The 16,778-nt window shown below is 44.0% G+C and overlaps 1 protein-coding gene across 1 annotated transcript in view; it reads left to right on the top strand.

Moving 5' to 3' along the window:
- Positions 1-14,930, top strand: part of LOC149469365 (uncharacterized) — a 52,005-nt gene extending 37,075 nt beyond the window's left edge. Inside the window, exon 5 of the mRNA XM_089669340.1 lies at positions 12,592-14,930. Within this exon, the coding sequence (XP_089525466.1) occupies positions 12,592-14,006 (1,415 nt within the window). The 3' untranslated portion in view covers positions 14,007-14,930. The remainder of the gene's footprint in view (positions 1-12,591) is intronic.
- Positions 14,931-16,778: the final 1,848 nt, after the last annotated feature.

Below are 16,778 nucleotides of genomic sequence, written 5' to 3'. Positions count from 1 at the left end.
CATATCCCCCCTTATGTATTATACATGGAGATCATATCCCCCTTATGTATTATACATGAAGATCATACCCCTCCCTTATGTATTATACATGGAGATCATATCCCCCCTTATGTATTATACATGGAGATCATATCCCCCCTTATGTATTATACATGGAGATCATATCCCCCCTTATGTATTATACATGGAGATCATATCCCCCCTTATGTATTATACATGGAGATCATATCCCCCTTATGTATTATACATGGAGATCATATCCCCCCTTATGTATTATACATGGAGATCATATCCCCCCTTATGTATTATACATGGAGATCATATCCCCCTTATGTATTATACATGGAGATCATATCCCCCCTTATGTATTATACATGGAGATCATATCCCCCCTTATGTATTATACATGGAGATCATATCCCCCCTTATGTATTATACATGGAGATCATATCCCCCTTATGTATTATACATGGTGATCATATCCCCCCCTTATGTATTCTACATGGAGATCATATCCCCCCTTATGTATTATACATGGAGATCATATCCCCCCTTATGTATTATACATGGTGATCATATCCCCCCCTTATGTATTATACATGGAGATCATATCCCCCTTATGTATTATACATGGAGATCATATCCCCCCTTATGTATTATACATGGAGATCATATCCCCCCTTATGTATTATACATGGAGATCATATCCCCCCTTATGTATTATACATGGAGATCATATCCCCCCTTATGTATTATACATGGAGATCATATCCCCCCTTATGTATTATACATGGAGATCATATCACCCCTTATGTAATATACATGGAGATCATATCCCCCTTATGTATTATACATGGTGATAATATCCCCCCCTTATGTATTATACATGGAGATCATATCCCCCCCCTTATGTATTATACATGGAGATCATATCCCCCTTATGTATTATACATGGAGATCATATCCCCCCCCTTATGTATTATACATGGAGATCATATCCCCCCCTTATGTATTATACATGGTGATCATATCCCCCCTTATGTATTATACATGGAGATCATATCCCCCCCTTATGTATTATACATGGTGATCATATCCCCCCTTATGTATTATACATGGAGATCATATCCCCCCTTATGTATTATACATGGAGATCATATCCCCCCCTTATGTATTATACATGGAGATCATATCCCCCCCTTATGTATTATACATGGAGATCATATCCCCCCTTATGTATTATACATGGAGATCATATCCCCCCTTATGTATTATACATGGATATCATATCCCCCCCTTATGTATTATACATGGAGATCATATCCCCCCCTTATGTATTATACATGGAGATCATATCCCCCCTTATGTATTATACATGGAGATCATATCCCCCTTATGTATTATACATGGAGATCATATCCCCCTTATGTATTATACATGGAGATCATATCCCCCCCTTATGTATTATACATGGAGATCATATCCCCCCTTATGTATTATACATGGTGATCATATCCCCCCTTATGTATTATACATGGAGATAATATCCCCCTTATGTATTATACATGGAGATCATATCCCCCCTTATGTATTATACATGGTGATCATATCCCCCCTTATGTATTATACTTGGAGATCATATCCCCCCTTATGTATTATACATGGAGATCATATCCCCCTTATGTATTATACATGGAGATCATATCCCCCCCTTATGTATTATACATGGAGATCATATCCCCCCTTATGTATTATACATGGAGATCATATCCCCCCCTTATGTATTATACATGGAGATCATATCCCCCTTATGTATTATACATGGTGATCATATCCCCCCTTATGTATTATACATGGAGATCATATCCCCCCCTTATGTATTATACATGGAGATCATACCCCCCTTATGTATTATACATGGAGATCATATCCCCCTTATGTATTATACATGGAGATCATATCCCCCCCTTATGTATTATACATGGAGATCATATCCCCCTTAATCTCCTCTTCTCAGTAGAGAATACATTCAGTTCCTCTCATCTTTCCTCATAGCTGATCTCCTCCATGCCTCGTATCAGTTTACTGAATAATATTGCAGACTTGAATAAATAAATAAAATGAATAAACTTAAAGTCCACAAATAGTGCAAACAGTCATCCAAATACTCCAAGCAGATCCAAATAGCTTAGATTCCAGAACGGGTCGGTGATGGATTCCAGATATTCCTCATAGACCTCAAATAAACAAAACCTAAACATAGTGTATTATCTCAGGATAACATAAATGTGCCTCTCCTGCCACATACAAGGTAACTCAGTGCCACAGCAATCGTGAAAATGAAACTAAAATACACCCCCTGACCGCAGTAACAATGCATGATTACCCGAAGGTAAATATAACCAGCATTGAATCCATAAGTGGGATGGAGCTGCATCAAAATGGCATGTGCTTCTCTGGATACTTTCCACAGACCTCATAGACAGACCAAGGGTCAGTATTAGGATCAAATAAAACACCATTTTATTGTAGCAACTTACATATAAAAAGGCTGAAATCTGCATCCATAATGGGAGAAATACAACCGGCATCCACAATCGGCAGTATCTCCAATACAATTGGCGTCTACATAGAAAAGGAGAGTCTCAGAGCCACCTCCATTGGTGGTAAACGGAAGTCCTTAGGGATAGGAACAACCGCGTGTACCAGAAACCAAAATGGCCGCTGAAGCACTTCCGGAAACGTCAGTGCATCACTACGTCACGTGCCACAGACGCGTTTCGTCACATCCAGACTTTTTCAATAGGGATACGGACGTGTGTGCTCATAGACCTTAAATACCGGCTGACAAAAGGGCAAAATGCCGGCAGCGGCCATTTTAAGACATGGAAACCTCTAAAACCTTCTAAAACATATAAAATAAACATGCAGTAATAAAAAATGTGACAAAAACATAGAAGATATAAATCATTGGTGACTGAGTCAAACTATGTTATTGATAGAATGTAAATGGCCGTCTGTGATTGTCTCAGTCTATAGCAGTAATCAAACATATAGTAAATAAATGAAGGCACTGAGGCGTTTGGCACAATAGAGTTGTGGGAAACATCCCAAGTTGGCGTTTCAAGGTGCAAATAGTGAAGAAATATTCAGTGAAGGTGTATTCAGTGGGGATCCATGATGGTGGTATTAGAATATATGGCTGTAGATTGTACTCACCAGAGAACGCAAATCAATGGGCATTTGAGATCATTAGGACAACTCCTGGTCATCAGCATCAGGTTACTGGAACACCGGGACATCTGCATCAGGTTACTGGAACGCCGGGACATCTGCATCAGGTTACTGGAACACCGGGACATCTGCATCAGGTTACTGGAACACCGGGACATCTGCATCAGGTTACTGGAACACCGGGACATCTGCATCAGGTTACTGGAACACCGGGACATCTGCATCAGGTTACTGGAACACCGGGACATCTGCATCAGGTTACTGGAACACCGGGTCATCTGCATCAGGTTACTGGAACGCCGGGTCATCTGCATCAGGTTACTGGAACGCCGTGTCATCGGCATCAGGTTACTGGAACGCTGGGACATCGGCATCAGGTTACTGGAACGCCGGGACATCGGCATCAGGTTACTGGAACGCCGGGACATCGGCATCAGGTTACTGGAACGCCGGGACATCGGCATCAGGTTCCTGGAACGCCGGGACATCGGCATCAGGTTACTGGAACGCCGGGTCATCTGCATCAGGTTACTGGAACGCCGGGACATCGGCATCAGGTTACTGGAACGCCGGGACATCGGCATCAGGTTACTGGAACGCCGGGACATCGGCATCAGGTTACTGGAACGCCGGGACATCGGCATCAGGTTACTGGAACGCCGGGACATCGGCATCAGGTTACTGGAACGCCGGGTCATCTGCATCAGGTTACTGGAACACCGGGACATCTGCATCAGGTTACTGGAACACCGGGACATCTGCATCAGGTTACTGGAACACCGGGACATCGGCATCAGGTTACTGGAACGCCGGGACATCTGCATCAGGTTACTGGAACATCGGGACATCTGCATCAGGTTACTGGAACACCGGGACATCTGCATCAGGTTACTGGAACACCGGGACATCTGCATCAGGTTACTGGAACACTGGGACATCTGCATCAGGTTACTGGAACGCCGGGACATCTGCATCAGGTTACTGGAACACCGGGACATCTGCATCAGGTTACTGGAACACCGGGACATCTGGTGGGCATCAGTAGGATAAGCAGCACACCATCAGGGCATCCAGGCACCAGGATTGCACTTAATCAGCCACCAGGGGGAGCCACACTTGTAGGTAAAGCCAAGTCCCCATGGATATCCTTGTAGGGACGGCTCATGACAAAGGAATCAGAGCAAAAAGAATGTCCATAGTGTAGTAACTATTAAATAAAGGGGTAACAGAAGGAGATGCAATGTAACTCACATTAAAATCAAAGTGACAGTGGTTTAAAGATGGCTGCCAGCCGTCCACATGGGCCGTGCCGTGTGATGTCTATGCGGCAGCTTCCTTACATGTTTCGTGCTCCTGCATTTTATCAAAGGAAACGTTCCTCTCCTCATGACAGTGAGGAGATGGCTGGATATTATCCCCAAGGGACAGTTTCTGCGTATATGCCGGAATTGTGAAAAAATTGAAGACTATATCACACAATCAGAAACTCTTAAAAAATGTTTTTTGGAAAAAGGCTTCAATGCCGCTACTCTGGAAACAGAAATGATAGAAGTGAGCAACCTCAATAGAGAAGACCTTCTTGTTCCGATAAATAGCAATAAGAGTGATAGATTTTGTCCATTCATCACAAACTTCTCTGTTCAATATAAACAAGTGGCTGGAATTATTAAGACAAACTGGTCAATCCTTAAAAACGACCCAGTTTTAGGCACTGTTACCTGGTCTGCCTTAGATCACGTATCGGAAGGCTCTCCCCTTGAGGAATATCCTAGCCCCTCACACTGTCAACCCACCTAAACAGCCTTCTCTATGCCTCAACCTAAAAGGATTTTCCCCATGCAACAGATGCATGTTATGTGTTAATAATGGATCCATTAGAAAGCAGTGAAAAGCTTCCGTTCCAACATCACCGGCAAGGTGTATGACATCCAAACGGTTATGACGTGCAATAGTACACACGTTGTATATCTCCTTGAGTGTCCATGTGGAAAGCAGTATATAGGCAGGACTACCAGGAGATTGGGAGATAGGCTTAGAGAACACCCGAGCAACATTAAGAAGGGCTTTAAGGAACACTCAGTATCTTTGCACTTCTGAGAGTCGCATAACAGGAACCCGCATTGCCTCAAATTCATAGGCATAGATACTGTGAAGAAGCACTGGAGAGGCACTTTCAAACGCCGAGCAGTTTCAAGGCTTGAGACCAAATGGATTTATTTATTACATACTCATACCCCTTTGGGCCTCAATATCGACCTTGATATAAAGTGCTTTATCGGCACCAGGTAATTTATTTCTGTCCTACATGTATCATTTCTTTACATAACACCTTTATATTTTCATTCTACCTAGTATTTATACTCTTGATATCCGTTTTACATTTGTCATATCTATTTATTATCTTAAAATAGATTTAAAATATTTTATGTCATTTTTTATTTTATTTTATTTTTTTACATGACTCATTATTTTATTAATATACCGTATTTTCCAACGTATAAGACGACCCCCTACTTTTCCTGTTAAAATGTAGTGTTTGGTCTATACTCGCCATATAAGACTACCCCTCTTCCAATGCACACCAGTGGGAGGAATAGTGCCCCATCATTGGTGTCAGTGGGAGGAATAGTGCTCAATCATTGGTGTCAGTGGGAGGAATAGTGCCCCATCATTGGTATCAGTGGGAGGAATAGTGCCCCATCTTTGGTGTCAGTGGGAGGAATAGTGCCCCATCATTGGTGTCAGTGGGAGGAATAGTGCCCCATCATTGGTATCAGTGGGAGGAATAGTGCCCCATCATTGGTATCAGTGGGAGGAATAGTGCCCCATCTTTGGTGTCAGTGGGAGGAATCGTGCCCCATCATTGGTGTCAGTGGGAGGAATAGTGTCCCAACATTGGTGTCAGTGGGAGGAATAGTGCCCCATCATTGGTATCAGTGGGAGGAATAGTGCCCCTTCTTTGGTGTCAGTGGGAGGAATAGTGCCCCATCATTGGTGTCAGTGGGAGGAATAGTGCCCCATCATTGGTATCAGTGGGAGGAATAGTGCCCCATCATTGGTATCAGTGGGAGGAATAGTGCCCCATCATTGGTATCAGTGGGAGGAATAGTGCCCCATCATTGGTATCAGTGGGAGGAATAGTGCCCCATCATTGGTATTAGTGAGAGGAATAGTTCCCCATCATTGGTGTCAGAGCGACGAATCGTGCCCCATCATTGGTGTCAGTGGGAGGAATAGCACCCCATCATTGGTGTCAGTGGGAGGAATAGTGCCCCATCATTGGTATCAGTGGCAGGAATAGTGTCCCATTATTAGTATCAGTGGGGGGAATAGTGCCCCATCTTTGGTGTCAGTGGGAGAAATAGTGTCCCAACATTGGTGTCAGTGGGAGGAATAGTGTCCCAACATTGGTGTCAGTGGGAGGAATAGTATCCCATCATTGGTGTCAGTGGGGGTTGGAGGAATAGTGCCCCATCGTTGGTGTCAGTGGGGGGGGAGGAATAGTGCCCCATCGTTGGTGTCAGTGGGGAGAGGAATAGTGCCCCATCGTTGGTGTCAGTGGGGGGGAGGAAAAGTGCCCCATCATTGGTGTCAGTGGGAGGAATAATGCCCCAATGATGGGGCACTATTCCTCCCACTGACACCAATGACACTTGCTGACCCCTGTTCCAGTATGGTGCTGCTGCAGCCAGCATATGTGGTTGCAGCAGCACCTCTGTACGGCACACTTATGGGCCGCTCCTTCACTCGATTTTTGCGGGGCCGCTCGACTCCGCCTCCTCGCTGGTGATTGGCCGCCTGTGTGCCTGGCGGCCAATTACCAGTGAGGAGGCGGAGCCGAGCAGCCACGCGAACATCCAGTAGCCGAACCGAATGAAGGAGCAGCTGTGCTTCCTGGACCGGATCGTCGTGGGACCGGAGCCAGGTAAGAAACAGCAGCCCCTGTCCACCCCTGTACTTAGTGTCCCTTGAAAGGAAGGGGGGGGGGGCGGCGGCGGCACCGCGCCGCCCCCCTAGAAAGTGTCAGCATGCCGTATACCGGCGTATGAGACGACCCGCGACTTTTGAGAAGATTTTCAAGGTGTAAAAAGTCGTCTTATAAGCCGGAAAATACGGAACATTTTTATATTAATATAGTCACGTCTCTATCTGATCTTCAGGATTATGTCTGATCTCGCTGTATACTTTATTATGTCACATCAGAGATCCTACTATTGACTGGTCCGTATTCTAAGGATGGGAACATCCCTTCCCTGCTTTATCAGTAACATATATAATTATTATATCATGTAATATAGTCACGTCTCTATCTGATCTTCAGGTTTATTTCTGATCTCGCTGTATACTTTATTATGTCACATCAGAGATCCTACTATTGACTTGTCATATTCTAAGGATGGGAACATCCCTTCCCTGCTTTATCAGTAACATATATAATTATTATATCATGTAATATAGTCACGTCTCTATCTGATCTTCAGGATTATTTCTGATCTCGCTGTATACTTTATTATGTCACATCAGAGATCCTACTATTGACTTGTCATATTCTAAGGATGGGAACATCCCTTCCCTGCTTTATCAGTAACATATATAATTATTATATCATGTAATATAGTCACGTCTCTATCTGATCTTCAGGTTTATGTCTGATCTCGCTGTATACTTTATGATGTCACATCAGAGATCCTACTATTGACTTGTCATATTCTAAGGATGGGAACATCCCTTTCCCTGCTTTATCAGTAACATATACAATTATTATATCATGTAATATAGTCACGTCTCTATCTGATCTTCAGGATTATTTCTGATCTCTCTGTATACTTTATGATGTCACATCAGAGATCCTACTATTGACTTGTCATATTCTAAGGATGGGAACATCCCTTTCCCTGCTTTATCAGTAACATATATAATTATTATATCATGTAATATAGTCACGTCTCTATCTGATCTTCAGGTTTATCTCTGATCTCTGTATACTTTATTATGTCACATCAGAGATCCTACTATTGACTTGTCATATTCTAAGGATGGGAACATCCCTTCCCTGCTTTATCAGTAACATATATAATTATTATATCATGTAATATAGTCACGTCTCTATCTGATCTTCAGGTTTATTTCTGATCTCTCTGTATACTTTATTATGTCACATCAGAGATCCTACTATTGACTTGTCCATATTCCTAGGATGGGAACATCCCTTTCCCTGCTTTTATCAGTAACATCCAGTAACTAACATTTGATGATTATTTTCTATTTAATTACTTTTAGTATACGATTTAATCCATTTGTTATTGTTATTTTTATGATCATACTACCATTTGTTTATTCTATCAGTCACATTTGATTATTTTTTGATGACTATTATTTATCTATTAATTATTAATATGACAGAATTCGGTTTACTGTGATACCAGTTGTCTCCTGTATCTAGATTTGACTTGATATTTATTGCCCATTTTACTGATGCACATCTGCACATGATGCCACAGCAACATTGTAGGAATCTCCTATATCCACTCTTCCCTGGCACTTGTAGTCCCACAGACTATATGGTATGGAATTCCTCCTGTTTCCTGTTTTCTATTTGGGCATTTTATATCAATACCTGAGGATTGTCCTCCTTTGTATCTATTTAGCCTGATATCTATCGTTCTATTCGGCTGTTTTCATTAAGATTGTTGTCCATAATACCAACGAGAGTGGAGACCATCTCTCTCCTCTGTCTTCTCGTAATGGGGATTTCTCCTATATGTTGCCTGGCATATTGAGCTACAATAAGATGGCCGCCGTTCGCATGCTTCGCTCATGCACAAATGGCGGTAGCGGACGGTACTGCGCAAGTGCGCATTCTACTATATAAGAACTGTCATGAGGAGAGGCACGCTTCCTTTGATAACATGCAGGTGCACGAAACATGTAAGGAAGCTGCCTCATAGACATCACACGGCACGGCCCATGTGGACGGCTGGCAGCCATCTTTAAACCACTGTCACTTTGATTTTAATGTGAGTTACATTGCATCTCCTTCTGTTACCCCTTTATTTAATAAGTTACTACACTATGGACATTCTTTTTGCTCTGATTCCTTTGTCATGAGCCGTCCCTACAAGGATATCCATGGGGACTTGGCTTTACCTACAAGTGTGGCTCCCCCTGGTGGCTGATTAAGTGCAATCCTGGTGCCTGGATGCCCTGATGGTGTGCTGCTTATCCTAGTGATGCCCACCAGATGTCCCGGTGTTCCAGTAACCTGATGCAGATGTCCCGGTGTTCCAGTAACCTGATGTCGATGTCCCGGTGTTCCAGTAACCTGATGCAGATGTCCCGATGTTCCAGTAACCTGATGCAGATGTCCCGGTGTTCCAGTAACCTGATGCAGATGTCCCGGTGTTCCAGTAACCTGATGCAGATGTCCCGGTGTTCCAATAACCTGATGCAGATGTCCCGGCGTTCCAGTAACCTGATGCAGATGTCCCGGCGTTCCAGTAACCTGATGCAGATGTCCCGATGTTCCAGTAACCTGATGCAGATGTCCCGGTGTTCCAGTAACCTGATGCAGATGTCCCGGTGTTCCAGTAACCTGATGCAGATGTCCCGGCGTTCCAGTAACCTGATGCAGATGTCCCGGCGTTCCAGTAACCTGATGCAGATGTCCCGGCGTTCCAGTAACCTGATGCAGATGTCCCGGCGTTCCAGTAACCTGATGCAGATGTCCCGGCGTTCCAGTAACCTGATGCGGATGACCAGGAGTTGTCCTAATGATCTCAAATGCCCATTGATTTGCGCTCTCTGGTGAGTACAATCTACAGCCATATATTCTAATACACCATCATGGATCCCCACTGAATACACCTGAACTGAATATTTCTTCACTATTTGCACCTTGAAACGCCAACTTGGGATGTTTCCCACAACATAGTTTGACTCAGTTGGAAGTTTGACCGGCAGGAGGAAGGAGTTCCCGATTCCTCTATATAGATCTTTATATCACTAGAGGGGTCACCGGCAGGAGGAAGGAGGTCCTGATTCCTCCATATAGATCTATATATCACTAGAGGGGTCACCGGCAGGAGGAAGGAGGTCCCGATTCCTCCATATAGATCTTTCTATCACTAGAGGGGTCACCGGCAGGAGGAAGGAGGTCCCGATTCCTCCATATAGATCTTTATATCACTGGAGGGGTCACCGGCAGGAGGAAGGGGGTCCTGATTCCTCTATATAGATCTTTCTATCACTAGAGGGGTCACCAGCAACCTCATTTAGAATACTGTGTCCAGTTCTGGAGACCTCACTTACATAAAGGTGATAAGATAGAACGAGTCCAGAGACGGGGAATACAAATAGTGATATCAGGAGAGACTTCAGGAACGTAACATGTCCAGTCTGGAGGAGAGAAGGGAAAGGGGAGACATGACTGAAACCTTTACATACAACAAGGGAGTGAATAAGGTTCAGGAGGGCAGGATTTTCAATATGAAACCAAAATGAAGAACACGAGGACATGACCTCCAACTAACTGGAGGAAAGTTCACAACTAATCTCAGAAAGTATTATTTTACTGAAAGAGTAGTAGATGCTTGGAATACATTTCCAGTAGAGGTAGTGAGCCAGTGACAAATCACAGAGATCATCACAATAGTACACAATGGATGGCTATGAATGAAAGACATTTATTGTGTACAACTGTCATGTGATCACTGTGATTGGTCATAGCAATCACATGGTACTGGGCTGGCCTGGTACAATGATCTGTCATCTAGTGGACACAGCAGGTGACATATCAAGATACAGCAGAGTCGCTAGACTTGGAGGACTTCATATGATGTCCACCCAGGATGGGAGAGATCCCGCTCAGCTGTCATTCTGCTATAGGCCTGGGGGGAAGCAATTCATTACAGGGGACACTGTACAGGTTCTATATGTAGTCTGGGGGTCCCTGTGGAAGTCCATGTGTGGACATTTCTACCTATGATAAATGACAGGCTAAACCCACCTGGAGACTTTCTCCACACCTATATAACATATAACATAACATATATGTTATGTTATATGTTATAACATATAACATAACATCTATAACATATCAATAACATAGTTTGACTCAGTCACCAATGATTTATATCTTCTATGTTTTTGTCACATTTTTTAGTGCTGCATGTTTATTTTATATGTTTTAGAAGGTTTTAGAGGTTTTTACATTTTATTCTAGCAGCTCCTTTCAGATTATATCCAGCGCTCATTTTTCGACTTTTTATATACTCTATGTTGTACATGACATACTCCTGACCCCTGCACTATATACTCTATGTTGTACATGACATACTCCTGACCCCTGCACTATATACTCTATGTTGTACATTACATACTCCTGACCCCTGCACTATATACTCTATGTTGTACATTACATACTCCTGACCCCTGCACTGTATACTCTATGTTGTACATTACATACTCCTGACCCCTGCACTATATACTCTATGTTGTACATGACATACTCCTGACCCCTGCACTATATACTCTATGTTGTACAGTACATACTCCTGACCCCTGCACTATATACTCTATGTTGTACATTACATCCTCCTGACCCCTGCACTATATACTCCGTGTTGTACATTACATACTCCTGACCCCTGCACTATATACTCTATGTTGTACATTACATACTCCTGACCCCTGCACTATATACTCTATGTTGTACATTACATACTCCTGACCCCTGAACTATATACTCTGTTATACATTACATACTCCTGACCCCTGCACTATATACTCTATGTTGTACATGACATACTCCTGACTTCTGCTCTCCCCCTCCCCCCACTGCTATATATACACATAATATGGATTCTCTTTTGTTACACCCATTTCCTCCCAGCTGGACATTTTATATCGGATGATGTGATTGGAGCACAGACTTTTACATGGTGATAATAATGTGATAACATCCTCCAACTTTGGACCCTTAACCAGAAAGTGATAATGAGGGAGGAGTTAATACCCCAATGATGGTGGTCTTCAGGATCAGTCCAGTCTTCATCTTGGTTGTACTCCCCCCATCCTCACTCTCTGACCTCTGGTGGGGCTCAGCCCCGCTGTTCTTCATGACTAAATCATGGACTAAATAAGGAAGTGCAGTACTTCTTGTGGTGGGAAGATGGTGATGAGTGATGGAGGGGGTGGGGACCCTCATCCTATAATCCCCTCCTAGGAGCCATTTCCTAGTTCCCTTGAGGGTGGAATTGTAAGCTCCTCAGAGATCAAGCTGCCTGATGTGGGCAGAGTCCTGGTTTGGGGGAACCAATCAGCTCCTGTCTAGTAATCCTCTTTGTCTTTGTATTTTAGTCCATGGCCGGGAGATGAGGAAAACCTCCGAGGATTGTCTCACTTTGTCTCCAGACTGGAAAGTAGAAGATGAGGACATCACACAGTATAGTCCAGGAGAAAACCCGGCTCCCTCCAATGTCCATCCGGCACCACCCAGTGTAGATGGACCATCAGATTCCTCGTATCCTGAGGAACCTCAGACTGTGAGGGACCAGGCCGGCCTTCCAACAGGGAAGAGCTTGTCCTGTACTGAGTGTGGGAAGGGGTTCCTTTATAAATCTGGTCTTAATAGGCATAAAAGATCTCACACGGGGGAGAAGCCGTATTCCTGTCCTGAGTGCGGGAAATGTTTTTCAGTGAAGTCCAATCTTCACACACATCAGAGATCTCACACGGGGGAGAAGCTTTTTTTCTGTTCTGAGTGTGGGAAGGGTTTCCGGCATAAATCAGAGCTTAATGTGCATGAAAGATCTCACAGGGGGGAGAAGCCGTATTCCTGTCCTGAGTGCGGGAAATGTTTTTCACAGAAGTCCAAACTTCATAGTCATCAGAGATCTCACACGGGTGAGAAGCCGTATTCCTGTCCTGTGTGTGGGAAGGGTTTTTGGCATAAATCAGAGCTTAATGTGCATGAAAGATCTCACACAGTGAAGAAGCCGTATTCCTGTCCTGAGTGCGGGAAATGTTTTTCAGTGAAGTCCAATCTTTACACACATAAAAGATCTCACATGGGGGAGAAGCCACATTCCTGTCCTGAGTGTGGGAAGGGTTTTTGGCAAAAATCAGAGCTTAATGTGCATGAAAGATCTCACACGGGGGAGAAGCCGTATTCTTGTCCTGAGTGTGGGAAATGTTTTTCAGTGAAGTCCAGTCTTTGCAGACATCAGAGATCTCACACGGGGGAGAAGTTATTTTTCTGTTCTGAGTGTGGGAAATGTTTTTTAGAGAAGTACAAACTTCATAATCATCAGAGATCTCACACGGGGGAGAAGCCGTATTCCTGTCCTGAGTGCAGGAAATGCTTTTCAGTGAAGTCCCATCTTCACACACATCAGAGATCACACACAATGGAGAAGCCATATTCCTGTCCTGAGTGCGGGAAATGTTTTGTGCGGCAGTCCCTTCTTCATAAACATGAGAGATATCACAAGGTGGAGAAGCCATATTCTTGTCCTGAGTGCAGGAAATGCTTTTCAGTGAAGTCCCGTCTTCACACACATCAGAGGTCTCACACAGGGGAGAAGCCATATTCCTGTTCTGAGTGCGGGAAATGTTTTTCACAGAAGGGCGATCTTTACAAACATCAGAGATGTCACACAGGGGAGAAGCCATATTCCTGTTCTGAGTGTGGGAAATGTTTTTCACAGAACTCCAATCTTTACACACATCAGAGGTCTCACACGGGGGAAAAGTCACTTTCCTGTCCTGAGTGAGGGAAATGTTCCTCACTGAAGTCCTGTCTTCCTGTACATCAGGGGTCCCACACAACCCTGGAGGTGTATTAGTGTCTTGAGTGCGGGAAATGTCTTCTAGATGAATGTTGCTGGACATCCCAGCTCTCATGTGGGGAAGAAGCACACCCTGATATACACCTCAGATATACTCCATGGCTGATCTTCATCATGGAAGAAACAGTTCAAGGAGATGAGAGGCCCCCAAAGACATGGATGAAGTGTGGGACCGGGTTGGCCATTGATATCAGGATAAGAAGTTTTCAATGTATTTTCCATGAATGGAAGACATTCCAGCAGGTCAGATGTGATCCTAATAACATTGGTTCCCCCATTCACACAGGAGAAATGGACATGAACTCTCACTGAGGGAATTGCTATACAAACATTCTATGAATAGACCCCCAAATGTCAGGAGACGTTTCTATAAAGACGGGAAGTATGGAGCAGAGAAATGAAGAGACCTCCCAGCAATGTTATTACCAGGCTGCAGCTAGGGGGAGCTCTAATGTCACCCCAGCAGAGGGATCCCATCTAGCCCACATTAACCCTCTCACTGCCAGAGCTGTTTCTGCATGATTTTGCACACATGGGAAAATGCAGATTTTGGTCCTGAAGATGAGATAAACCCCCAAACATCTATTCTGTGACATCAGAGGCCCTGGAGAATAAAATGGTGGTGATTGTTAAGGTGTTCCCCGTACACAGATTCCCCTTCATATCCGCCTTTATTTCCTCCTTTCCCCCATTTTCTATGTTGGGATCTTTTCTACAATACTTTGTTATAATAATGGAACACGTTGTGTATTGTATTGTACACCAATAATAATGACTCCGCCCCCACATTCCAGACAAGGGATCTTCCTGACCAATCGGATTTCTTCCTTTGTTATTTCCTGATTCTATGATTACAATCTTGTTAAAAATATAATTACAATAAAAAGTTTATTGAATGAAATAACAAAATTGTGTTGTGAGTTACAAACGTCTTCATCATAAATTGTTCATAGATGACACATTGAGAGCCTTCCCAGGTCATCAGCATAGAGTGCAGTGGTCAGGAGTATGTCCTATACAGCCCTGTGTATAGAGTGCAGTGGTCAGGAGTATGTCATATACAGCCCTGTGTATAGAGTGCAGTGGTCAGGAGTATGTCCTATACAGCCCTGTGTATAGAGTGCAGTGGTCAGGAATATGTCCTATACAGCCCTGTGTATAGAGTGCAGTGGTCAGGAATATGTCCTATACAGCCCTGTGTATAGAGTGCAGTGGTCAGGAGTATGTCATATACAGCCCTGTGTATAGAGTGCAGTGGTCAGGAGTATATCATATACAGCCCTGTGTATAGAGTGCAGTGGTCAGGAGTATATCATATACAGCCCTGTGTATAGAGTGCAGTGGTCAGGAGTATATCATATACAGCCCTGTGTATAGAGTGCAGTGGTCAGGAGTATATCATATACAGCCCTGTGTATATAGTGCAGTGGTCAGGAGTATGTCATATACAGCCCTGTGTACAGAGTGCAGTGGTCAGGAGTATGTCATATACAGCCCTGTGTATAGAGTGCAGTGGTCAGGACTATGTCATATACAGCCCTGTGTATAGGGTGCAGTGGTCAGGAGTATGTCATATACAGCCCTGTGTATAGAGTGCAGTGGTCAGGAATATGTCATATACAGCCCTGTGTATAGAGTGCAGTGGTCAGGAGTATGTCATATACAGCCCTGTGTATAGAGTGCACTGATCAGGAGTATGTCATATACAGCCCTGTGTATAGAGTGCAGTGGTTAGGAGTATGTCATATACAGCCATGTGTATAGAGTGCATTGGTCAGGAGTATGTCATATACAGCCCTGTGTATAGAATGCAGTGGTCAGGAACATGTCATATACAGCCCTGTGTATAGAATGCAGTGGTCAGGAACATGTCATATACAGCCCTGTGTATAGAGTGCACTGGTCAGGAGTATGTCATATACATCCCTGTGTATAGGGTGCAGTGGTCAGGAGTATTTCCTATACAGCCCTGTGTATAGAGTGCAGTGGTCAGGAAAATGTCATATACAGCCCTGTGTATAGAGTGCAGTGGTCAGGAGTATGTCCTATACAGCCCTGTGTATAGAGTGCAGTGGTCAGGAATATGTCATATACAACCCTGTGTATAGAGTGCAGTGGTCAGGAGTATGTCATATACAGCCCTGTGTATAGAGTGCAGTGGTCAGGAGTATGTCATATACATCCCTGTGTATAGGGTGCAGTGGTCAGGAGTATGTCATATACATCCCTGTGTATAGGGTGCAGTGGTCAGGAGTATGTCCTATACAGCCCTGTGTATAGAGTGCAGTGGTCAGGAGTATGTCCTATACAGCCCTGTGTACAGAGTGCAGTGGTCAGGAATATGTCAGATACAGCCCTGTGTATAGAGTGCAGTGGTCAGGAATACGTCAGATACAGCCCTGTGTATAGAGTGCAGGGTTAAAGAGTATATCTTAGGCCCGTGCACAGAGTGCAGTGGTCAGGAGTATATCATATACAGCCCTGAGTACAGAGTGCAGTGGTCAGGAGTATATCATATACCAAGGCGTTCCTCTCTGCCTGGCAGTCAAGGAACTGCAAGTATGCCCCAGGATCTGTCTCCATGATGCATTTCAGGGCTTCCTGCATCTGAGGAGAGTCTCTACTGGTTGCAGGCACTCCGGTGCTGGCCCACTCAGGTGGTGGTGTGAAGATAACATTTGATGATACTCCAGTGTC

Source organism: Staurois parvus, unplaced genomic scaffold, assembly GCF_062004578.1.
Source record: "Staurois parvus isolate SC_StPar_1 unplaced genomic scaffold, SC_StPar_1.0 ptg000073l, whole genome shotgun sequence".
NCBI classification, from domain to species: Eukaryota; Metazoa; Chordata; class Amphibia; order Anura; family Ranidae; genus Staurois; species Staurois parvus.
Note: the sequence above shows the minus strand (reverse complement) of the source record. Positions and strands in the feature narration are given on the sequence as shown.